Source organism: Ammospiza caudacuta, chromosome Z, assembly GCF_027887145.1.
Source record: "Ammospiza caudacuta isolate bAmmCau1 chromosome Z, bAmmCau1.pri, whole genome shotgun sequence".
Classification (NCBI taxonomy): domain Eukaryota; kingdom Metazoa; phylum Chordata; class Aves; order Passeriformes; family Passerellidae; genus Ammospiza; species Ammospiza caudacuta.
This window is the reverse complement of record NC_080632.1, coordinates 2099755-2125982: the sequence shown is the minus strand read 5'-3', so window position 1 is coordinate 2125982 and position 26228 is coordinate 2099755. Positions and strand designations below refer to the sequence as shown.

Below are 26228 nucleotides of genomic sequence, written 5' to 3'. Positions count from 1 at the left end.
AGCTGCAGCATTCATACACAAACATTCATTACTTTATAAAAAGATTAAAAAATGGTTATATATACAAAATTATTTACTTTTTTGATTTTTGTTTGTTTTCTACAAAAAAAAAATCCCCCAAACACCAGGTCTACCTCCATTTTAGAATGCAGAGACCTGTAATATAGACCTTGTGGTTAATATCATGAAAGTAAATTTTTTCCTTGTTTCCTTTTTTTTTTTCTCTTCTCAAAACAAACAAACAAACAAACAAAAAACCCAAACAAAAGAAAAAAGTGGCCCTGGTTGATAAAGTTAATGTATTAGCATTTGGAATTTTACAGGCTCTCCTTGTCATACACAACTCCTCCATACAGTCCTTTCTCACATGTGCTGAAGCTGGAATGGAGAGCAGAAAAAATGTTCCATATTGCAGTCCCTAGTTCATGCTTTGTGCCACTTTTATGTGCTCTGCCTAAACTTTTCATCTTATGGGACACAAACTGTACCTTGGGTGGGAATTGGCACAGCTCCCATTTAAAAAAAAAAAAAAAAAAAAAAGTCTTGTCACTTGTGTGTTTATCTTCACCTGATAATTTCAAATTTCAGTCAGTGAAGTCTTTATTTCAACCATTTCCAGCCTAGGTAAACAACACAGAAACAACGTCATAAATGACTGAAGACCTCTGAGGCCGTTCTAACCATAAATATGCCTGAAATTAGTGTGACTTTTCATTTTATATACAGGATTTTAAAAACAACACACAGTCAAACAACATTAAAATCATCTTATTTACATTTTCATTGGTGCTAAAATTGAGCTGTTTAAATATTGCAGAAGGCTGGTACATATCATAAAATGGTCCACACCGATGGCATATAGAAAACTAATAATCTTTATAGGCTGGAAATGGTTTCCTTTTATCCCCATAAGCACTTCTCCTCTTTTTTATTTATTTCTTAAATTTTCTGATAAACACCGCAATTTTTTTATTTTTTTCCTTTTTTTCTTTTTTTTGCAAAAACACGCCGTGAATACTGCAGTCCGTAGTTTCAAAATGATTCGATAATACTCCTATAAGTGATAGAAAAAGGCACAGAAAGTTATGACTTTGGCTGAAATGGTGGAAATCCCCAATTCACCATTTAGCTCTCAGCGCCTCGAGTCCTGCCACGTCCTGATCCAGCGGTGGTAGTGCTTGGATGAGTTTAACGACGTCCCCTTGCCTGATGAGGAGTGTTTGTAGTAGTATTTCTTAGAGTAAGTCCTTTGGTATGTGGAGGCTGCAGAGAGAAGGGAGAAGGAAAAAAAAAAAAAAAAAGGGGGGGGAAAATTTGTTTAAAATTAAGCTGTGAATGGGCCGGCTACACTTCACAACACAGTTGTGTTTATTCCTTGTTAATTAGAGGGTAAACAAATGATTAGCTGGAGCTGTGGCAGTGTTACAGGCATACACACAGTCATTAGCATTATTAGGAACCTGTTGATGCCAGGATTTTCTGACTTTAAAATAATCTTAATGCCTTCTGGAATGATGCCTTAAGATTTTAGCCTTTGTGTTTTTCAAATCCTGTTCTGCTCTAGGGTATAACTCTAAACTCAATATAAAGTGTTAGTTACTGTCTTCATATATTGGTCAGATAACTCCTCTAGGCCTGAGGACAGCCTCAGGCCCCAAAAGTATAAACCAAAGTGAATTGGGGGGAGCAAACTGGGGGTAAATGACTTCATTACCTGAAGCTGTAATTGGAGGATTAACTCCTGAAATGTAAATGGACGAAACTTATAATTGTGTGAAAAACTCGTGACCATTGTCCATCTTGGGTGCAGCCCATGGGAGGCTTCTGACAGCCCAAGATGCACCTATTGAGGGCCTTTAATAAATACCCACTTTATTCTCTTGATCTTGTCTAGCCCCTGTTCTAGGCAACCACTCCAAGGCATAAGTAGACACAGAAGAGGAAAATTTCCATTAGTTTTGGATGCTTGGTGTTTTTCCACCATAATCTGTCCTACCAGACTCGCTCCTCTCTTAAAACACACATTCATTACTTATTAATCTCAAATTAGCCCGCTGTTTCTGCTGTGTCAGTGTTTTTCTCTCAGAGAACTCACGATTCATGCAAGTAATTTTGGGCATATCCCATCGTCCGTTCCCCTGGCAGCGGATGGTGGGGATGTGGCGCTGGATGAAGCCATCCTTGCAGTGGTATCTGATGAGGGAGTTGATCTCATAGCGAGGCTTCATCTTCCCAAAGGTCTTTGCATTTTCCACCACAGGAGGCTGGCCACAAGCCACTGGAAAGAAGAGAGAGCATCACCCAAAACTTCAGTTTGTGAGCCCAGTGTGGGCTGGGACCAGCCTCTGAGCCCTGGCTAAGGAAGATGACGAGGGACCTCAGATGGATTCCCAAAGGAACATCCAGACAAGGATAGGGGGATCAGTCTGCTCTGTAGATCTCCAGTCTTGTAAACCAAAATTAATAGTGTTGGAAATGGGAAAATGGCAGATATTGTGGTCAGTCTTGCCTTTTTGGTTTAAATTCTAAATGTAAATTCAAGCCAAAAGTTGGCATACTCACACAAAGAAACCTAAAAAGCAGCGAAGTTACTACAAGCATTTAAGGAAACTGTCTTTTTTTCAGGGCTCTTCATGTCATCCTCAGTGACATGTTCAAGAGGACTGAAAACTGATGGATCCATCAAGGTCCAGAGAGCACGGTCAGAAGAACTGAATGGCAATTTAGCAAATTATGATTTTGTCACTGTAAAGGTTGTACCTGTTCCTTTCTTGCAGGTGTAAGTGAGGTGGTAATTGCATGGGACATCATTCCACTGCCCATTCTCGTGCCAGATTATAACAACACAGTCTTCTCCAGCAGAAAAGAAGCTGTCTGGCTGGTTTGGTCTCCAGTTCTCATATTGCTGCAGAAAAGAGAAGCAAAACCATCATTCCCAGGGCTGGAGGATATTTACATTAACAAAAGAGCCCATGACATCACCTGTGGCAAAAAGGAATCTCAACTGTTTGATTCAGGCTGGTAAGAGTGGGCTAAACAAAGGTAGATTTAGAGTATCTTCCCACTATATTAAAGACTATCTCAAGGGGAAAAATATTCTGGTCTAACTTCTCATTTACTGTAAACTGATGTGAGGTGAACAAAACAGTGAGACACAAGCAAAACTGGATCCTAAGTGTGTCTAAAACAATCTTTTCTGCATAAATATCATGAAGTATAATGCAAGAAAATAAATATCCCATTACCCTCATTAGAGCACATGTACTAAGTGAGAAATTACAGACTAACTTTCCAGACTTGGATTATTTATGGCATTGGATGATTTCATTCAGTTAATGAAGTCATTCCACAGGGATGACATGCAGAATTAGGCGCAGCATAAGTGAAAGAGCCAGAATTTGGCCCCCAGGACCACTGGAGATTGGTGTTTTCATTACAAATGCTAGGTGGCAGTCTGAGCCCAGACAGCAGCCTCTCAGCCTTAGAAATGCTGATTCAAATTCTGCCCTCTGTTGAAAAACCAGCCTCAAACATCTATGAAAATATATGAATAACAGCAGAAAGTGCTTCTTCAAAATGCACTACATTTAGAAGTAGAAATATGGGTTTTGGTATGTGCAAAACAAGCAAGAAATAAAAACTCACAAAAGAACCTTCAAACCGCTGTGAAATACCAGCACAATGTTATTTTGGGGTGAAAACTTGGGAGGATTCAGTGTGTTTTTACAATCAACCAGCAGGAAAAGTAGCAACACTTTAGTCAGACTGATTGAAACTTGGGCAGCAGTTCTTGTGAGGGGACATGCAGCCTCCTGTCCTGGCAGCCAGCACAGGTGGGACAATCCCTCACTTTGCTCCCAAACAAAGCACAGGAATCTGAGATTTGCATCATGTTATGCCAAGAAAAGCGAGAGAATATTTGGAAGTCACTCCTAATGATTTTTGATTTTCGCTGGGATTTCTGTTGTGTCACTCCAGGAAGAATTTAAGGAAGGATAAAAATAGCTATCTGTAAGAATTGGAATTCACATAAATGCCAGACATTACCCAGGCAGCAAGCCCCTTGTATGGGCAAAATGACACAGTTTTTACAGTGCTTATATTTTTCTCAGTGCTTACATCTTTCTGACTAAATCTGGCCTGTACAAATGTCATAAAAGTTTAGTTCTCTATTTCTTTGTGAAATAACCCCTATTCACTGCCTGGGTGAACACATTTTAGAAATAAAGTTAACAGACCCCACACAAGTAGTATTTATCTTACAATGAATCAAAGTATGAAAGGAAAATGAGTTAAATACTTAACCTTTTCCTACCACGTGTCATCTTACCCATCATAGGTTTTAATTATCCAGGCAATTTAACCAGCACAGTCTGAATAAATTTGTTCTGCACTGAATTTATTACCTCTAATAAAACACCCCCCTTTTCAGCTGGAACTACATTAACTCCATCTCCACTTCTTAGTGTTTAACAGTCCTAAATTACAGTGCACACCAACTAATTTACTCAAGTTTAGGATCCATTAGCTTTCAAGAATGTGTGCATAGATACAAAAATTAAAGAAAACCGTAAGGTTAGTGGCAGAAAGTTCCATCAATAATGTCCTGAGAGCCAAGGAAAGATTTCAGCAAGCCTTGCATCTGTTTTCTGGTGAAAATAACGCTTCAGAGCTGCTTGCTTCCATAGGGATGAGAGTGTGGGAATGGAGGATATTTAGGGGCTGTTGGGGGCGTGTGAGCTGGAGGTGCTCAGCAGCCTGCCAGCTCCCACCCTCAGCACACAGGCTCCATATGCTCTTGCTTGCCTTGCCAAAATGACTCCAAAATTCGTGTTTGCTTAGCTGGCAGGGCTGCAGCGTGGTGGCAGGGTATTACATCTAGGACCTGTGGTTTGTTCAGGAATGTCTGATATCCTCCAGCATGACTTGCTGTTACCTCACATCTGATACCGTCATTGCACAGATTTATTTTGGCTGAGGAGCTCTGGTTTTGCCTGGGTCTGGTGCCAAAATTGCTTAGCAGAGGAAGTTCCAGACTGCTGAATTGCTTTCTTAGGTCCCCACCCAGCCCCTCTGTAGTTTTCCAGTTCCTTATTTAGACACTGATAATGGGACAATGATACAAAGAGATTCTCACAGTTTGAGTGGAACAGGCTACTAGACAAATAAACTAATATTTTGCATTTCTCTTGTGGAATAGATCTTTGCATGAGCATAGGCATGAATCTGGTTTCTACTGGTGTAGATCTGTAGATCTCCAGTAAACCCATATCAGCAAAAAATTAGTGGGAAAAAGCCTTTGGCAATGCTGCATCATTCATAAGACAAAGCCTAAATAGAATCAAATACTTCATGAATACATGGAAGAAAAGTTACTGTAAGGTTTTTAGTCCTTGTCAGAAATATTGACAGTGGGTGATTGCAGAGTGACCTGAAAACCATCACTACTCTGTTCTTTAAGCAACATTACCACAACAGACATGAATTTTTTTCTCTGTATTAAAATGCAAAGCGCTTCCAGAATGTACTTTTCTTGACATATAATCTTAATTATGTACAAGGCACAAAATGTACCTCAGAGGAGCTTTGTCTGGCCACACTCCTGCTCCAGCTGTGGAGAAGGAGGCCCGGAGCAATCACAGAATCTCAGCATGGTTTGGGTTGAAAGGAACCTTTAAAATCACCCAGTGCCACCCCCTGCCATGGCAGGGACACCTTCCACCAGAACAGGTTGTTCCAAGCCCCGTCCCCGTCCAGCTGATATCAAAATCAGCTACATTTTTTTTTTATTCTCTGTTTCTTACCACAACCCATCTTTGATGAAGCACAGACCGCAGGCTCAGGCAGACACCACTGCGCCACCCACTCTGAATAACTCTCAAAACCCTCAGTGGCAGGGTGATTGGGACTTTTCCTCAAGAACCTGAGGTTTCTGTGTAGCCAGGTGACTGCAGGGACAGGGGTTTGGTCCCTTCCTTTGGTCCCTGGGGAGTCTGCCTGACCATCATTTCAGGACGAGAAGTGGAGTTTTATACCCTTTGGGCTTTTAATTTTACTGCAATAATTAGTTGATCTTACTTGTACTTTTTTGGTTTTGTTGTTGAAATCAGAGCCTCCTCTGTCACACTGGATTTATTTGTTCTGGCTTTCTCTGCTCAAAGGCCCTGAAAATTTCCCTGCAGAGTGTGGATGGTCTACGACTTAGAGCTGGAGCCCAGTCGGGTTTCAGCTCTTCAGGCTTCCTACGTGGCACTAGATAATGCACTTGGCTGGCCATCCACAGCCCATAAAACAAGGAAAAATCTATTCTCTTGCCTCACAGGAGGAGTTTGGATATGATGGCTTCAAAAGCCCATGAGGACATTTTATTAAGTTCCACATTTTTGGGGAGGATTTCCTTACATGGAAATTCACAGTCGTGTTGGGTGGTAGGCTGGCTTGTCACATAAAATCAGCTAAAAACGCCAGGACTACAGCAAGAGCTGTAAAGCAGAGAACTTTATTACCTATTCTCATTCAGATGGCTGCTAATTAAACAGAAGGGGCATAATCTTCCCATCATGGACAAGGTCCCACCTTGTGGGAGATTTGTTATGTTAAATCTCAGATAAGCAGCCTTTCTTGACGGGCTCATTTCCTCACTGATGGGTAATCCACTCAGCTCTTTCAGGTGCTTGCACTGCCCAGGTGGATCCAGGAGTATCTCAGCTTTGAGACACTCCTTGGGAAATTTCAGCCCTCCTTTTATCTCCAAAAGGCTCATCAAGTGCCTGAGATCAATCACTCCAAAAAAGCCAACAAGCTTTGTGTTTAAGGAAGCACAATAAAAAAAACCCACAGATGCCAACAAAGCTTTACTGCTTGACCTCGGTATTGTGTAAAGGCCAATAATCTTCTGTACAGGACTGAATCTAGGAAATAATTTACTTGAAATACATCTATTTAGATTTACAGGTCAAGGCTTTCCCTTCTGGGGAAAGGAAACATGTTTTCAGCATGTTAAACTAAGCTGTTTTTACAAATCTGTCTTGGCACTTTTTGGAGGTTGCAGTTGTGATTTTTATTTTCTTTCCTTCTGGCTACTTCCTTATCTGATTCCTCCTTAATGCAAGACTAATGAGGCAAATTAGAGAAAAATCAACAATGGAAGAGGTAGGGACTGGCTGATTGGATACTTTCTGTGCCATTTCATCTCAAAGTGAAGCAACATTTCCTGCCTGGTATTAATCACTAAGCTGAAACCACCACTGCAAACCTTACTATCACCATTTTCTTCTCCTGCCATAGCTCTGATAAGAACAGGAATACAATTCTCTCCCTCTTTTATTTTTTTTTTTTCTTTTTTGCAACACAATAGCAGAAAAAGTCTTAGAAATCTTTATCAGGAAAGCCCTGAATGAATCCCTCACGGTGGGGGTTGTTATAATTGGACAGCTGAAGTAAAAATTACATCTCACTTTCAGTGAGTCTCGGGAATTACTCACTGGCTGAACTTCAACAAGACCAGCACGAGGTTACAATGAGCACATGCATCAGCCCAGGAAACCCTCATTTGTGACTGTGTAACAGCACTGATGCTGTTACAGGAGACACTTGGGAAGTTTAAACAGGATTGCGTTTCTTTTCCATAGGGGGAAAAAAAAAATCAACCAGATTTCTGTGAAGATTTGGCCATGTATGAGATACTTCCATTAAGGTCACCTAGTATTTAAATGCATTTTTACATGGGGAAGACAATAATCTGTCTTACAGTGCAGGCTCTGTTCCAGGAAAATTCCCTCCAGTCCTGCAAAGGATTTTTCTGTTTAATTTTGTGAAAGGAAGCAGAGTGACAGAACTCACCAAAAGCATTCTTGAGATTAAAAACTCCATTCAGTGAGAGTTTAAGCACACACCGTGATTTAAAGGCGTGGGTCTTGCCTGAAGGGGGATGATCACAGGGAAGATCACACGCAGATTCAGACAGATGCTAAAATAATTGCCCGAAGGAGGCACCAAATGTGTGCATAAATCATTGCTGTCATTGCTGGGAGAAACTCAAATCAATTTGAAGACAGCTCCTATATTTAAACCTATCCACAAGTACACACAAAAATCACATGTCGTGATCCTGATATTTTTTTTTTTTTTTAGGTTCTGGTTGAATGGCTTTCCTTTAGCTCCTAATCTGAGTTTTATTTGCATAGGGTTTTGGGAAACTGGCAGAGTTTGGACCAGGCAGGAACCCAACACTCCCCATGACTGAGTCACACTGTGAGCAAGGCAAACTCCCAGGAGGAGCTTTGCTAAATACTTCTGCAAAAGATTTCACTTGCAGGGGTTGGGTTTTTTGGTTACAGAGAGATGGAATGTATTGGGAAACTTTTTTAGTCCCGTGCAGCAGCTTGCAAAAACAGAGAGGGACTCTGGAAAACACACATTCATGTGCAGCTATCCACAAGAAGCGATTTGCAGATTGAATAAGCAGGAAGAGCTCTGCAAAAAGAAATAATTTGGAAAAGAAATCTAATTAATTAAAATTCAGCCAGTGGGGGAAAAAAGTCTACCTGATGAAATTGGAACATAAAATCCCTGTCAGTCCTATAGTTTTGGGAAGAAATGATTGTGTGGTGGAGCAGATTGCTAGGTCTGGGATGTTTTTAAAGCAATACCATGGAATGACGATTTTTTCCACGAGAAGCAGAAAACGGTGAATGGGAAGTGAAACCCCACTAGGTGACGCTGTCTGCTTGCTCCAAAGCCCCGAGTTGCTCCAAAATTATAATTATTCAGAATTACAACTTTCAGTAACTCTTTCAAAGCTAAATGAAGACGTGGACTTTTACCTGCTCTTCACCATGTGTTGTTTTCAGAATTATAGCTTTCATCACACACTGTAGAGTTTAGTTTTGAGGGTATGCTGTGTGTGATGGGCTCTCAGAAGTCACTTTAGCAGCTGAGAAATCACATTAAAAATGAGAATTCCTGTTTGTTTTGGAGTCACATTGACATGAATATATATTAGCAGCACAATGCAAATTGTGTGGGGTGTGATTTAATCTTTTTGTGCACAGCTACCAGGAGAGAGAAAAAAAAAGAAAGAAAAAAAAAAGAAGGAAAATCCTGCACTTTGTCAACAATTACGGCAGGTTTGAAGCTGTCCAAGAATTTTAGCCCAGAGTAAGGAGTAATTTCAGCCCAGCAGTAACAAGTCTCTGAAGTAACTGCTGACCCCCCTGGTAAAAACAAGACAAAACCCCACTTTGTCCAAGAGGCCCTCGTTACGACATCCTGAACCAAAAATATACCTGTCATTAATAACATTATATAGTTCTCCTCCATTTAAACGTGGGTCAAATGAGCATCTTAAAAAGAGGCCGTAATGACTGACTGCAGCGCAGAACCAAAACATTTGGTAGGTTTAAAATCTCCTTCTCCAAGGATCCTGTGGGACATGGGCACAATGAGCTTTTTGTTTGCAGCTGACTACAGCACTTTTTAGTTTGTTTGCTTTACTTAACCCTCAGAGGCAGGCTCCTTCACTACAATACTCCATGACTTTTGAAGGTTTTGGGTTTGTGTGTGTGTGTGTGTGTTCAATGAAGTTCCTCTTTCTGAGAGGGGTGCAGTTACAGATTTGCTCAAGTTAAAGCCTTCTGATTCACCGACCAATAAAGGAAGGAAAAGAGAGGGCTTTGTTTTTTGCCAGAATTAAGTTTCTGGCTTGTTTTCCTTCTTTTTCCTAATTTTTTTCTTTCAATTTTTATTTTAACATACCTACCTAACACTGACAACCCGAGGAACCAGCTTTTCAGAACACAAAGCATAAACACCCCTGTGCTGAAGGGGAGGGAAAAAACCCAAGGCAGGGTCTCTGTACAGCTTTAAAAGTGGCAATATTCCCCATCCCTTTCCCGGCTGGCAGCATTCTCCCAGTGACAGACAATCTGGCCACAGACGCTGGCCAGCTCCTTATTACAGCACTAATCTTATGTAATGGCAGTGAGCTCACCGCCCTACAAAGCACTAATTATCAGCAGCGTTTTCCAGGGGATGTGAAAAGCCCCTCTCGTGGGGCAGGGGGCCCTGGGCACAGCCCCAAGTTGCTGTATGTGCTTAATCCATAACATGAATGGCTCCAAAGGGCTCCTTGTCTGCTCTGCCTGCTCACAAGGGTCCTTAGCAAACACAAAGGGGGAGCTGCCAAAAGCAACACCAGATTTTTTTTTTTTCTCTTCTTCGTTTTTTTTTTTTTTTTGGTTTTTTTTTTTTTTGTTTTTTTGGTTTTTTTGTTTTTTTTTTTTTTTTTTTCCTGCTTGGATGGGTGTGCTTTACAGCTGTAAGAGTTACCATTCACAGAGCTAAGTGAATTATTTAAATTTGATTTTGCTGGTGTATTTTCAAGCTTCCCGTTGTGTCCTCTCTCCCTTTGATCAATTATTAAATGCCCCAGCTGATAATGTAAGTTACGTTGTTCTGTAGTTTGTGTTGCATCACGTTTAAAGTATAAAAAGATCCAAGTAGGCAAATTACTCTGCTCACACAGTTGTGTGAGTGTTTGCTTCCTTCTCCTGCAACACTGTGGTTTTTTTTTCTCAAATGTGTTTGTTTTCACTGCTTAGAGCCGTATAGGTAATTGTGGGGTGAAGATTGTCCTTGGTACATACTCCAAAGTGTTGTTCACTGTTGCAGGAATGCTGGAAGAAAAGTCTAGAGTAAAGTGCAAGAACAATTTAGATTCTGTAATTTTCTCAATGTAAATAAAGACTACATATAGCCATTTTCATTGCGCTGTAGAATGTATATCAGAGGGAAAATAATGTTCTCCCACACCAAAGCCAACAAACAGCCCTATAACTACCCCGAACAGAAGAAAAGCAGAGCTGGCAAAACATGCTCTAAAAACCTTTACATTATTCTCCCCTGCCTCTTGAATCCATCAGTGTAATCATACCTGAAACATCTTGAGCAGAAATTGGCTTGATTTTCAGGAAGTCGTGATTAACAAAGCTCTAAAAGAGCTGGGGTGCTGCAAGTCCTCTGAACACACCTCGAGGGCTGCTCTCGCCACCTTCACTTTTGGGGCAAATTGTCAGAAATCAGGGACCAGGCAGGATTGCCAGAGTTTGCAGCTTCCTGCTGGCGCACACAAGCCCAGGTGATGCTCCCAGGCCGTGTCAGTGGTCACAGCTCTCACTGAACCTGCCCCACGTGTGAGGACCTGGCTTCCCTCAAAGGACACCCTCCTCTTTTTGTGCTGCACTAACACAGCTGCCAGCAACTCCTTCCCCTTCGTACAAAAAAAAAAGGTGCTGCTGTTTTGCCCCAAAAATTGTTTTGCTGCGTGTCTCATCAGCTCCGCAACGTGAATTCCGCGTCTCCCAGCCAACAGAACCACTGAGAAGTTACTTCTTTCAAAAACAGAAAAATAAATAAATAAGAGGAATAAAATTTAAAAAGTGGGCAGGGACATGATATAGATGAGGAAAGATTGTTGCCTGCCACCCAGGTACAAGCACAGCACATCAGAAAAAAAAGCAGATACATGTGAGCAGCCATTGGATCCCTCAGCTTACTGTAATTAAAGCCTATTTTTTTCTGCTCATAAGCTTAGCCAAGGAGCACTTTGAAGATAAATTCTGGTCTTAGCCAAAAAGATCCCAAATTATTTAAAAAATAAAAATTTAAAAAAGGAAGACAAATACAAGCAAATTCATTTGGCCAAAAAAAAAAAAAAAAAAAAAAATCTTGTAATGATAGACCAGTTACCTGAAAACCATTTTCTTTATGCAAAATGCCACCTCAGCTAACAATTAAACTTTAGGGCATGAGAAGTGGGACACAACCACCTTATTCAATTAATTTTGTTCTCTCAAGCCCAGTCTGTGTTTGGGTTGCAGTGGGTATAACAAGCTGAAAATGTGTGTTTCACCAGCAGATGGTGAGGCTTTATCTGCACAAGATTGTGCCATTTTGCCTGAAAGGCAGGAAACTGCTAAGTGGTGCTGAATTAAAACCACTTTACAGTTAAGAAATAAACTTGCCAAATCCCTCTGATATCTCACAGATAATGATGCATCAGACATTTCAGTGAGGCAGATCAAAAAGCTTCCTCAAGGTCTCTGTTCAGGACTGGAACCTCCAATACTGTGATTTAGGAGTGGGCCTGTTTCTATCTATTAGGGTGATTTTTCCTGTCCTCAAAGTTGGGGTTTTTAATGGAAAACAGGCAGACTCAATGCAAATATGGACAAAAGTCACATTGGCTGAGAAGATTTAAACACTATTTCTTGCTTTCTCACTGAATTTGGTTGCATTCACCTCATTTTTCAAGACACCAACATTTTCCTCCAGGAACTCTGAGAGCCATAGCGTGAATTTACAGGATCACTCTCCATCTTTTCCAAAACTTGCTTACTGGCATTATTTTTCCAAGTTCAACATAAATTCTAGTTGAAGCACAAAAAATGTGCACAGGAATAGAGGGGGTTTGGTTTTTGTTGGATTTTTTTTCTGAGTAGTGCTGCTGGTTTTGATGACTTGTTAAGAGTGAGTATTTTCTACAGGAGTGAAAAAGAAATAATTCCAAGGTATCAAAAGTGGCTGACTGTAATTAGTCCACTATTTAGTCCAACTAAACAGTCTTTTTCAGAAGGGCTGAGAGCCTGTCAAGGCTACTTTAAAATCAGTGTAAGTTTCCCAGCAAGAACCTTAATTCTGTATTCTCATTTATAGGCTTTGCCCAAATATCATGTTTAATGGTGGCTGGCTCTTGGCTTCAGTTTGAAAAAAAATCTGGAAAAACACAACTTGTCAGGGGCTGAAAATGTCAAAAAAATTAATGATTTCCTTCCATTGAACCCATTGGTTGGGAAATATTTTAGGTGCAAAGCAAAAAAAAAAAGGTATTTTATCCCTTTTCCCAAAATTGCCAATAAAATATCTGGCAAAAGAGTTGCTGCTGTCAGTGTGCTGCATATTTCTGTCAGTTTCCTTGTGTTGGTGGGAAATGAGTACCAAACTAATATAAACCTTTTTCTGTGTCTCAGTAGTGAAGCCTGTGTTTCAAGCATTCCCAATTCCCAATTCCAGGGGCTTGCTTTGGTTCAGAAAGAAAACTTGTGTGAAAGAGAAACTTGTCACCCACAACATATCTTGATGTTGTTGTTGTTGTTGTTAATTTGCTTTTTCTTTTAAGTACCTGAAGCATCAGAACTGTTAGGGGCTTATTTTTAATCCATAAAACCTCATAAAGTCACGCAAGCATGATTTTTTGGATTGGACCAAGCTGTTATTGGAGAAGATTCAAAGAAGTATCAAGATAAAGATGAATGTGCACCACTTGTAGCCGCACAATCACTCTTCTGATAGTATCTCCAAGAAAACTGATATCAGGGGGATCCCCAGCACACTTAACAAATTTTCCCCCATGCCAGAAGTCTTGAATGGAATTGTGGATAGAGAGTATTTTTTGGAGAGTGCATAGAGCTGGGAAACAAATTTAGAAACAGCTGAATACACATGCACCCTGATACATAAAACAAGTCAAGGCTATTTAAATTTTGGCTATAGGCAAGAGTCACCTCTAAACTCAGAAATTCAATTTAGAGCCTGAGTGTTGGTGTAATAATGCTGATTTTTATGATCACAAATTATGCTAATGAATTTAAAGCCATCATAAATCTTGCTCACCTGGACACCCATAAAAGAGGCAAATTTTCTACCTGCATAGTATTTAAATTCACTGCAATTTTAGGAGGACATCAGGGAAGTAGATTGGATGCGTATATTTAATTATGTTATCATTCTTGTTAATTAGCAGAGAAGTAATAAATCACTGAAATAACAAGAGTGGTTAGAAAGTATGAGAAATAAGTTAAAAGCCAGAGAAAAAGGAACAAATGAGGCAGCTGCTCAGAACCATGGGATCCAGAAACCATATGGAATAAGTTATGAGGAAAATCTATTGAAGCAATGAACATAAATGATTTCAGGAGACACCTAAATTGTTTCTGAAGGAAGAGACAGAGGGAAGTTGTTAAAAATGAAAGAAAAATAAGGTGGAAAAAAAGATCAATAAAAGCAGAAATCTGTTGGACAGATGGTACAACTCTGTTCCTAGAATATCTTAATTTCTTAAAATTGAAAATTACAGCAAAAATATAATGCCCATTCAGTCAGTAGCCTGAATTATAAAAATATGATCTCAGCTCTAATTTTAATTTCCTCAAATTTATAGAATCAAGAATGGTTTGGACTGGGAGGAACCATGGGCAGGGACACCTTCCACTAGACCAGGGTGATTAATCAGTGCCACAACAACTCTGGTTTTGGAATATATAAGCGTTATATATTATCTTATGTATATTTATCTTATTTTACACCTGGTGTCTGGAATCACTAAGGTACCACCCTGAGCCACCAGTGAAGCAACAGAAAGCTTCACCACCATTCCCCACCCCTCTTTGCTGTCACCTTTGCCATGTCCCCAAGAAATGTCTCATTTAAAAGCCACTTCAGAGCACTTTTAGGGTGTGGTTATTTACATGAAATGGCAATAATTGAAGCCTGCCTTGCCCCAGGTGTCTTTCTACACCAGCTGCAGCCACATGGTCTGCAGCAACAACAGGTGTGTCCAGATGCTCTCTGATTTAAAAGTTCACTAGTGGAAGGAAAATAGTAACCAGTTTGGGCTTTTTCTTAATGTAATGTTCTTCACTGGGTGCTCAACAGCAAATAAATCACCTGTTCCTCCTGCAGAAGAGATTATTTTGATTGGGGAAGAGTTTGATCATTTCCTATGTCCATCACCTCTTTGATTTAGGTGTGTTGATGGTGGGTGAAGATGCTTTCCCTCTCCTTCTGCTGATTTTCCTTTTTGTTTTAAGTCAGGAGGTATCAACAGCATCTTAAAATTTTATGGCTGAATTATGGGTTACAGGCCCCCTGAACCAGTTGAGGATGGCTGCTGCAGAGCTGCCCCACAGAGCAGGCTCCAGAAATGCTTGTGAGGCTCCCCTGTGCACCCCAGAGACACAGCAAAGGCAAGATTTGAGGGCCAGATCATCACCCAAAAATGCATCCTGGTGAGGGAGGAGAATTGCCACACACGGCCTTGCGCAAGGCAAGATCACAAACCACCTCCAGCAGAGGCCCTTAAATTACCACAGTCTCAGATTTTTGAGTATTTCTATGTGAAACCTTAGAGAGCTCCCACACATACAATAACAGGAACTGAGAACAAGACCTCAGAGCGAAACCACAAAATATTAGGTATCCCAAAAATGCATTTACTGACTGTTTGCTTGGGTCCACATTTAGCGACAGTGGGGGTTTTTTGGCTACTTTTTTGGGGTGTTTTTTTTTTTTGTTTTGTTGGGGGTTTTTTTGTTTTTTTGGTTTTTTTTTGTTTTGTTTTGTTTTTTTAATGCAGCTTCCCTCACTGCTAGTGGGAATTTGATAAGCCACCACAAAAAGAAATGAGTGAGTGATTTCAGCTCAAAGGCATCTTACCAGTGGGCTGCCATCGGTCCAGCGGAAGTCACGCTCAAACATCTTGTCATTGAGGCCAATCCACTGGTAGTCATGGCCAATACCTGGGGACCAGAAGGGCATTTCCATTAACTTTCCCATAAATGGACGAGGCTTCACCAAGGAAAATAATTTTATGCGGAATGAATCAGACATCCTGTTCTTAAGATTGTTCTGCTCTTTGTGCTAAAGGCTGGTTCAGAGGCTCTTTTTCAGCTTTTTGGTTTTAATTTGGGATGTGTATAAAAATGCAGGTTCTCATCTAAAAGTTTTAAATGACCCTGTCTCTTCACTCCCAGGGAAGTCTACCACAGCAAAGAGAATTCATTTCCTACCTGAGAATGTACAACAGGAAGAAAAGAAAAAAAAAAATTAAAATCACATATTCTAATCCACATTTTTCAAGCTTTGGTTAGGCTGTGGCCATTGTTGTCTAAATTTTACAGTACAACACAGTAGCTATTTCTTTATGGCTAATTATGGTGGCATTGTCTTGATGTCATCATGTGCACAAAAACATGATATGCACAAAATACCTTAAGTCTCCAGAAAAAAAAAAAAAGTTTCAAAAAGTCTCAATGCCAAAACAAAAGTTCTTGTTCTCATCCCTCCCCCCAAAAAGTATTTTCTATTTAACAAATTATAACTTAATAGTGATAGAGAACTTGTATTAACTGCAGAAGTAAACATTTACAACACAAAGTGTGCCTTTTATTTAACATTTTAAAGTATGTTTTAAGTTGGAGATGCAAAAGCTGGGTGGTGAGGAGGAGATCTCACTATCTCTAAACCCTCAGTGATCTCTCTTGCTTAGAGTCACAGAATATCCTGAGTTGAATGGGACCCACAGGGATCATCAGTCCAGTCCCTGTCCCTGCACAGACACCCCAACAATCCCACCCTGGGCATCTCTGGGAGAATATTTCAAATTATTCTGGAGTTCTGGCAGCAAAGGCTTTGTCTTTGCTTCCTGGAGCAAAGGCTTTGCCTCAAATCCAGTTGAACAAAGTGTTGTATGTTTTGAATTTTTTAAACAGCACTTCTGTGGAACCAAATCCACCAATCATCAGACATTTTTCCACCACCACACAGGCAAAATTAAAGGAAAATCCTTTAGTTTTAATCAGAAATCTAGAGCCTCAGGGCTATGCCCGTTCCCTGGGGAGCCTGGGCAGTGCCCAGCACATCCAGGATAAGAACCTAAACCTGCCCTGACACAATTTCAGGCCATCCCCTGAGGGTCTGACCCTGCCACAGGGAGCAGAGATCAGAGATGCCCCTCAGAGGATGTTGGACACCACGCTGAGGCCTGACCTCAGTCTCCTCTTCCCCATCCGAACCACCCGAGTGACCTCAGCTCCCGTCCAGACCCTTGCCCATCTCCTCCTTTGGACACTGCCTGGCACGCCCAGCTGTCCCTGGTGGGGTGAGGCAGAGGAGGGTACGCACGGTTGACGAAGATCTGCTCCTCGTGGGACAGGATGCTGGTGAGGTGTGCTCCCTGCAGGCGGCACTCCCGCTCCGCCGTGTCCCACGTGCGCCGGTGCGCGAAGTACTTGTAGCACTGCCCCTGGAACTTGTGCCAGCCGTAGTCACAGGTCTCCGTGTCTGCAGCACACAGACAAAGCACAAAGTCCCAGTCAGTGCTCCAAAATCAGGCACGTTCGGTCAGTGCATCAACACCAGGCATGTTTGGTCAATGCGCCAAAATGAGAGACACATTTGGTCAGTCAACCAAAATCAGGCACGTTTGGTGAGTGCATCAAAACCGGGCACGTTTGATCAATCAGCCAAAACCAGGCACATTTGATCGATGGACAAAAATGAGGCACATTTGGCCAATGCAAAAAAACGGGCATGTTTGATCAATCGACCAAAACCAAGAACATTTGGTCGGTGCATCAAAACCAGGCACATTTGATCAATGGACCAAAACGAGGCACATTTGCTCAATGCACCAAAACCAGGCACATTTGGTCAATGGACCAACACCAGGCACGTTTGGTCAACGCACCAAAATCAGGCACATTTGATCAAAGCACCAAAATGACGCACATTTGATCAATCAACCAAAACTAGGCATGTTTGGTCAGCACACCAAAATCAGGCACGTTTGGTCAAGGCACCAAAACCAGGCACATTTGATCAATGGACCAAAATGAGGCACATTTGATCAATGGAAGAAAAGGAGGCACATTTGGTCAATCAACCAAAACCAGGCACATTTGGTCAATGCACCAAAACCAGGTACATTTGATCAATGGACTAAAACCAGGCACAGTTGATCAATGGACAAAAATCAGACACATTTGATCAATGGACCAAAATGAGGCACATTTATTTGGTCAATGCACAAAAACCAGGCATGTTTGGTCAATCACCCAAAACCAGGCATGTTTGGTCAATGGACCAAGACAAGAATTATTTGATCAATGGACAAAAATCAGGCACATTTGGTCAATCAACCAAAACCAGGCACGTTTGGTCAGTGCATCAAAACCAGGCACATCTCATCTACACCAAGGGATTTTCTGCGGGACAAAGTTTCAAGAAAATCCCATCTGTGAAGGCATGCAAAATCAAAAACTCATCATTTCAATCTCATTTTCAGGTAGTTCTGCTTGCCCAGTCTCAGTACACCCATCCTTGAGACCTCACTTCCAGGCACTTCAGTTTACCCACTTCCAGCACAAACTGCAAGACTATTACTTATCTAAGGCATATAATCGCAATTGGAAACTTTGTGGATTTCCAGTGATTGAATTAAGCTGAATCTGGGCAATTTCAGGAGGACATCTACACCTGTCACCCTGGATGGATGAAACCCTGGATGTTGGATTGCAGTGAACCTTCATTTCACCAGTTTTCTGAGTCTGTACATGGGGATGGGAATTTTTACTTGCAAGGACAAAGCATTCTTCAAGTCACTGTACTAACTTAAGTTTGGAAGAAACTGATGATTCAAAATTATATGAGGGGAAATTATTGCAATTGTTTAGTCTGCAGAAGCAAAGCTGCAATATTATCTTTCTGAGCTCAGGCCTCCAAATCCTCCTCCAAAACCCATCTTCCTTGATGAAGTCAACTTTAGGCATCAATTTGTTAGGAGGTTTGCAAAGCTGAAATACAAAGTAATGAAATTGCACGTTGTCTGTGCTTGCATGAGGCATGGTGCTGATAAGAATGCATCACAGAGAGGATTCACACCAGCCACTATGCATAGGAGAAATAAACACAAGCCTTGGAGCAGGAAGAACAAGGATTTGACGTTAATTATTCTGTCAAGGTTAGGCAGCTGTAAACAGAATAGATGGCAAAAAAACCCCCCAAGAGTTTCAGTTCTAAGTTTGCTTCTGCAGGGATGAATCACAGGAAAAAATCAGCATTAGTAAGATGGGGAAAACAAGTGTGATGTCTGATTGTGTGACGTCTGAGCTGTGCTCGAGGATGGGAAGGACCCTGCCAGTGATAAGAGGGAGTTTTAGGGAGGAGTGGGAGAAATAACAGGGGAAAGGCAGGGAGTTTGGAGCCATGGCAGATGCAATGGCATCATGAAGGACATTTCAGTGAGAGATTACAGTGTGTTTCAGCCACAGCTATCTCAGCACGGGGATGGCTCGCCCTGAGGGGCCTCAGGATGCTGAGGAACAGAAGCACAAGGCCTGGCCTCCCCCACCCCACACATCCACCAGGAATTAGCCAATTCCCACTAAATTTTATCAGGCCCCTGAGCAAAACGGTGTCTGAAGCCAACTGTTCCAGCCTCCCCAGAGCTATGGAGATGTTCGGGGCTGGAAACTGGATTTCTCATTCTCAGTCAGTCAATGCAGTCCAGTGGTCAATAACATGCTTTGGCCAAAGGGCCTCTTTTTGCCTGAGTACAGAAACAACCAAATATTGCAGTACATGCCAAGGGCTGATGGCTGCAAATATCTTAACTAAGGGATTACTTATCTGTGAGCTGCTACCACCACCTAAAAAAGCAGTTTTTCCCAGCACAGGTTCTTAATTCACAGCAGGAAGAGGCCGTTTCCATACCGACACACCAAATTGTCTATTTTTCAAAAAAAAGGGTTTAAATCCCCCATGACACAAACTAGATTTTACATGTACATAAACAGATTTCAAAGTGCAAACAAAGTGTGCCAAAGCCACGTCTGAGGCTTATCAGAATTTCTCTGACACTAATAATGTAGTCATTGTCTTAAGAGTCTGATATCAAAATAATTTCCCAAAAGCCATCAGTATTGACATAAATGTACCAAATGCAAAGACATAATCAAGTTTAGAGTGATTATGTCCCTTCTATTTCCAGGAAGCTGAGCTGTAGAAAACTGCTTGTGCCTTGAGTCATCCCAGCTATGAAAAAAAGAATGTAATCTACACAACTAAATTGTTAGCTTTTTTATCTTTTCCCTCTTTGTATTCTGTGCGAGGTGCAGGCTGCAGACACAGCTTTAATCTCTGGCATCTAGGTAATTTTTAAAGTTTAGTCTGCCTTGGGCTTTCTAGAACATTTGTTTAACCACACAAAGCTGACTAACAGACCTATGTCCTCTGTGAAGGCACTTAAGATTTTATTATTTATCTTGTTCAGGGACTCCTTTGTCCCACAGGAAACAAGTCAGATAATAACAAGGAGCTGAGAAAAACGTGGCCAGAGAGGAATTCCAGGCTATTCTAATCAAACCTTCCCTGGCCTCTGCTAGGGAAGAAGCGAAGGATTTGAGAGAAATGTGGGGGCAAAGGGGCTTGAAAATACAAAACTGAGAGGACTGTGTTTCCTAAGTTGGATATAATGGCCTGAGCATGAATTATAACACAATTTCTCTTACAAAAAAAAAAATCACACAATTTCTCTTTGTAAGAAAAAAGGTGCCAAACACTGGCAAAAAGTTAAGTAATTTTCTGCACCTGTGTGTATCCCAAATCTAAAAAAAATCCCAAAACAAAACAAACCAGAACTGATGGCTATAAAATACATGATGTTTTTAGATGCTGGAAAAGAGGATTTTTTTGTTTGGGGTTGGAGAGTGGCTGGGGATTCTGGGGTTTTTCAAGGGATTTTGCGTTTGGTGGATTTTGTTTTTGGCATTTTTGGGGGTTGGTTTGGTTTTTTTTTAGAGGAGAAGTTGATAAGAAGAGGGAAAAAACATAGGGAAAGGGAAATTCAAGATGGTAGAGGATAAAAATGCAAACCAGGCTAGTAAAACTGTGGGGGCAATTTCATCTCTGCACAGTTTTGTCCTCAGTGTGCAACACTTTCTTAATGATGAAAGCTAAAAGGGTGACAAAAAGGTAAAAAGGTTCCATATGGATATAAATTTCCAGTACCTTTACTGAACCATTGAATTAGTGTCTCTGAATTAGTAGACACTAATTGCAGGTAAATTTTCTGACCCAACCACGGTGAGCAGAGTAGGTGCAAGCATTTATTGAATGCAATACTTCACATTCATTGTGTACCCAGCCACAGACTTGTGTAACCTTGCTCCAGCATGTGATGAAAGGACTGAAACACTGCTCACCATATTTGTGGTGTTTTAAAACTCATCCAGGGTTTATGACAATTTACAGGGGTTTTCACTGGTGTGTGCAAGGAGTTGGTCTCACAGCTTCTGTTCTCTGTAACTGCAATTGATCGTGTGTAACCACATCCCTTAACACTGCACTTAATAAAAGAGTTCTCAGTGGGTTTGATACATAAATAGGGACTGTTTATTCAATGCTGCTGTCAATAGGTCCATTGTCTTTAAAGAAATTCCAGAAGAGGCTTAAAGGAAATAAAGACTGACACAGGTACCAGAACATAATGAGAGTCTTACTCAGCTGTGAATTTTATCAGTGACTCTCTGCCTTCAGCTAATGAGGAAATGCTGGAGGCCACTTAGCCCCCACATCTTGAGGAGAAGCCCATTTCTTTAGCAAATAGCCAAAATAATCTCTTTTCAGCTGACAGACATTAGTAGGAGACCATCTGTTTTCTGAAATTACCTTTTCCCTGAGCCCTTCTCAACTACCTCAACCCCAACCAACCAAGCCCTGGGAACAAAATGAATTAAATAAGACTGGAGTAATCACAGACATTGAAGCAATGAACCTGGGTTATAAGAACACGTGATTCCTGATAGGGTGGTTAAAACCCACATTTGTTTTGTTTTCAGAACCTGGAAGAGAGCAGCTGGTTGAATTATCCCAAGGAGGCGCATTCGGTTACAAACACACATGTGCCATTTTTGCACACATGTCCAGCTGCAAGCAAGCCAAACCTTAGGCTTAAAATATTCCTTGAGAGCAGGGAGACACCAGCTACAGCAGAAACAGGAGAAAAAGAAAAGGAAACTCTAGCCAGCCAAGGAAGGAAGAGGAAAATCCACAGACGTGTTTGTCCAGTTCTCATAAAGAGAATTCACCCTTAAAATTGAGGCTCAAGTTGCAAGCCTCTACCATTTCCTGAGAGTTGTCATAGGGGCTTTTCACAGAGAGATGACAATGGAAAGACTGATGGCTCTCCCAGAATAAAACTCACACCAAGATTTACTGCAATCTCCTGTCACTCTTTGGGAAAGTGTTTGGGGGATATTTATGAATTTTAAGGGGTGATGTTCAAATGTCAGAAAGTGGCAAGCAGAATATCCATCTTTCCTTTGAAAAGATACAGGTGGTGGGCAAAAGAGGATATTGTCCCTTTTAATCTCACCTGCACCAGAAGTGATGATTAGCTTAACCAAGCTAACAATCTAGTTTAAGGGCAAGCTTCTGAGGGAACTTTCAGCTGCACTATTTCTAACATCTGACACTTCCAGCTCGCTTCAGGAAGATGTTCCCAGGCTCGGATTGCTGAACTCTTTCCACCTGGCAAGAGGAAGGGCTGTCAGGGAGCCAGTTCCAGCTCCCTGAGCCTCAGGACTGATTTGCCTCAGCCTGGATTAGATCACCCAGAAGGTTCCTTTACCTTCACCACCTGCCAGGGCTCGCTGCCGTGCTGTCCCCTGGCCACGTCCCCTCCAAATGCTGACACAAGCAGGACACCCCTGTCGAATATCCCTCACTCCACAGCAGTCCCACAGGGGCATTTGGGTGAAATTCTGAGCTCTGCTTTTCCTTCTGCACCAGGGCAGTGGGTGCAGATGTGGTGACCTCCTACTCTGAGCTTCATGTCCAAGGGCAGTGCATGTTCCCTGCTCCCATTCCCTCCCACGGCATTTTGAATGCTCAGCACTGTGCCTAAGAAACCCCTTCAGCCTGATTTTTATTTTTTTTTTGAAACTTTCTAAAATGAATAGTATATTTGAAATTTAAAAAAAAAAAGAAGTAACGAAATATAATCTAGGTGTGCTGAGCTCCACCTTTCCTGTGGCACTGAGGTGCACATTCTGTCGTCCTGGCTGGTCTTTAAATCTAGTGAGGTCAGGACTGATGCCTTGAAATAAAGCCTGCTTGCCAGACAACCATGTCTGAATCGCCAACACAGTTTTATTTTGTCTGGTGGAGTGGAAATTTGGCACTAAAACCTTTTCCCAAGTCCCAAACCACTGCAGGACTTTAAGTGGAGGAAATTTAAATTCCAAAGCTGAGAGAGCACAGCTCTGGTTCTGATTGACAAAATAGGAAATGTTCCCATTAACCACCTAAAATGCACTCTCAGGTTGGTCATAAAAAGCAGCTTAAAGCTACCATGACACTCAGAGCCACTCGCTGCCATGGATTTGCTGGAATGAAGGGGAGGAGGAAGGGAGTGAGAACATTTATTTCTTTTGGTGTGAAAACACTGTCAATTTTTAATTTGGGTGGCAAGATTCAGAAAGCCTTCTCAAGTTACAAGGTGAGCCAGACTGATGAAAAGGTTAAACAGCAAAAATGCTGAAGCTGATCAGCTCTGAGATTTTTCACCTTTAACAAAGATCTCTACAGGTTGAGCTGGAAGAGTTTGCAAACCACTCTTCACTGAAGCTGAGAAACAAACATGAAAACATACAATATCAATTAAACAAATCCAAAAGTTTAGTTCATTCACCTGTGGCCAAAATCATTCAGCTGAAGGAAAAAGAAAAGCATATTTTCATAAGTTTAGCAAGCACCGTTTCTTTTTCCCATGGAAATGCCTCCATTAATTTTATTGACAGAACAAATGTTGCTACCCTATTCCTCCTCCCACATATTGAGTAAGCATCTTGCACTGCAAACGTTTTCTGTAAATTCTGTGAGGTTTCTTGCAGGCAGTTTTCTAACAACTACAGGAACATGGATATTCAATCATATTTCAGTTGTCCAGCTTAGAAGTCCTTTTACAACCTCCTTGTAATGATAATCCTGCACCTACTTTTCCTAAAAGAATCCCAGAACAAATAATTTTGAAAACTGTAGGATGAAATTGTCAAAGCTGTGGTCCCCACTGGAGGAATATTTAATCTGTCTTATTCACTAAACTATTCCTACATCTCACTGATGCTTTTTGGAGGTGATGGGTTCTGATATGTCCTTCACACCACATATAATTTTTTAAGAGAGAAACTCAGCCACAAAGTAACCCTGCTGCTACTCATTAAGCATCACTACAGTAATGAGACAGCCTCATTTTGTGTCTTCCCAGCAGTTTGCAAGGCAGCATCAACAACAAGGCTTGGAGCCACCTGAAAATTCTTGCTGAAAAGCAATGCCTGAGAGCTGTTGTTTTGACACAGAAATTGCCCCGCGTATCAGTTTATATTTTGTGCATGGCTTCCACTCAGGTTAGCATGTGGGTAGGGCTTGTGCAAAGTGAGAGATGGGAAAACACCCTGAACCACGAGTCAGGGAAGTCTAACAAAAATCAGGAGCTCTCCTCACCGCTGGTGACTTCCCGCAGATTTTTGCCAGATTCTTCCACCTTCTCATTTTTAGGAGGCTTTTCCCTGTTACTCCAGAAGGATTTTTGGGCTGGAAATGGAGCGTGCAGCAGCACAGGTGAGGGAGCAGCCCTTACCTTGCTCACAGAGAGCCCCAACGTAGCTGGGCAGGCAGAGGCAGGTGAAGGTGTTGAGGCTGTCGATGCACGTGGCTCCGTTGCGGCACGGGTTGGACTGGCACTCGTCGATATCTGCACAGAAAACAAAACTGGTTCCATCGCCCGCCCAGCTGCCAGCAGGGAAACGCTCCGCAGCCTCAGCCAGGCTGGTGACTGGGACCAGTCCAGAGCAGAGGAATGCAGCATTGCAAAAGATCCCCGTGGTGGCTGTGGGGGTGAGAGGGAGGAATGCCACGCAGCCTTCTCCGGGTGGAAAATCTGATTTGTGCGGGTCACCCTGGCACAACAGAGATTCCCATCGGCCACCAGGGGCCTTGAATGTGTTCACGAAACTCAAATATTGGAAAACTTATAATGTAGCATTAAACAGACTGCTAATTTCAGTCTGCAGAGCGGCAGGCTCTGGAATCTCATTGGTTTGCAATTCTCATTTCTTTCTTGTCTAATCTTATCGAGATAAGGACAAAACATCATAGCACCCATGGTCTTGCACAGTAAACAAATAGCATGTCTGTCCCTGCCTCCTCTAGCTGCTAAAATGCCTTGTCTTCACATTTTAAATTGGAGCACAAGTTCATTTTATACAAATATTTTCAGCATGGGTTGATTTCGCACAGGTTGTAAGCTAGTGTGTCTCCTCATGAAGAAGATCATATGAAGTTTCCTAATGAGTGCTGTTCCTCTGAAACAATCACAGTGTGGACTTCCACACAGATTTTTCAAACATCTCCATCCAGAAATAGTCGTGGTTCACTCGCTAAAATCTAAGAGAGAAGCTGGACATACCTACAAACAATCAACTAGGAATAATTGCTGCATCATACAGAAGGCTTAAAATATATATATTTCTATTTTAAAATATGCTCTGGTCAAATTTTATGCTGGTCTTACTTGTTCCATTTTATCATACTTTGCCTTCCTTTCTGGAAGGAAAATGGGTTATTCTGAACCACATAGGTGAATCTCTTGAAATCTACAGTCACAGGAGATGCAAAGATGTCACAAGCAACTGGAAGAGGTTTCTCAGCCAAAATTGTTACCAAAATACTAATTTGTACCAAAGATGCATATCTAAAATTTCCTGCAAAAAATTTCAAGTTTGTGTTCAGTTCTCAGCTTCCCATTCACATTTGGGAATATTTTATCTTATCAGCCTTTCAAATAACTATGGGAAGCTCTTAGGGAACCATCCCAAATACTAATGTCTATTTTTTTTATTTATTTGGTGTGGTTTTGAATTTCACGCTGGGAATTGCAGCTCCTGCAGTTAATTTACAGTTCCCTTGACCCCTGTGCGTGTGCACAGATCTATGCACTTTGTGGAGAGAGGGAAAAGGGGAGGGACAATGGGGATCTCTCCATTTAATTGTCCCAAAGTAAGGCCTCGGGGTGAAATTTTTCAAACATCCATGCAACCTTCAACTCTAAAGCACACCAGATTTCACGTTCAAGAGCTTTAAACTCGAGCTGATCAGCAGCAGATGGCACCAGTTTACCTAATTCACACTGCTCCCCGTTGAATCCTGGCAGACAGGTACAGATGTAGAAGGAACCACGAGGGTAGCAGGTACCACCGTTGAGGCAGGGGTTGCTCTTGCACGGATCTTGGCCTGTTAAACAAGGAGGAAAGGGAATTTGACTCCCTGGTTTCAAGGAAATTTTGTGGTTTTGATTTTCGGGAGGAAAAAAAAAAAAATCTTTCTTCATTGCT

The 26228-nt window shown here is 41.5% G+C and overlaps 1 protein-coding gene across 1 annotated transcript in view; it reads right to left on the bottom strand.

The window, feature by feature from the left end:
* Positions 1-548: 548 nt before the first annotated feature.
* Positions 549-26228, bottom strand: part of VCAN (versican) — an 89708-nt gene continuing 64028 nt past the window's right edge. The window contains exons 6-12 of the mRNA XM_058823621.1: positions 26014-26127; positions 24476-24589; positions 16960-17118; positions 15493-15575; positions 2761-2905; positions 2096-2278; positions 549-1263 (exon numbers count right to left, since the gene is read on the bottom strand). Of these exons, the coding sequence (XP_058679604.1) occupies positions 1133-1263; positions 2096-2278; positions 2761-2905; positions 15493-15575; positions 16960-17118; positions 24476-24589; positions 26014-26127 (929 nt within the window). The 3' untranslated portion in view covers positions 549-1132. The remainder of the gene's footprint in view (positions 1264-2095; positions 2279-2760; positions 2906-15492; positions 15576-16959; positions 17119-24475; positions 24590-26013; positions 26128-26228) is intronic.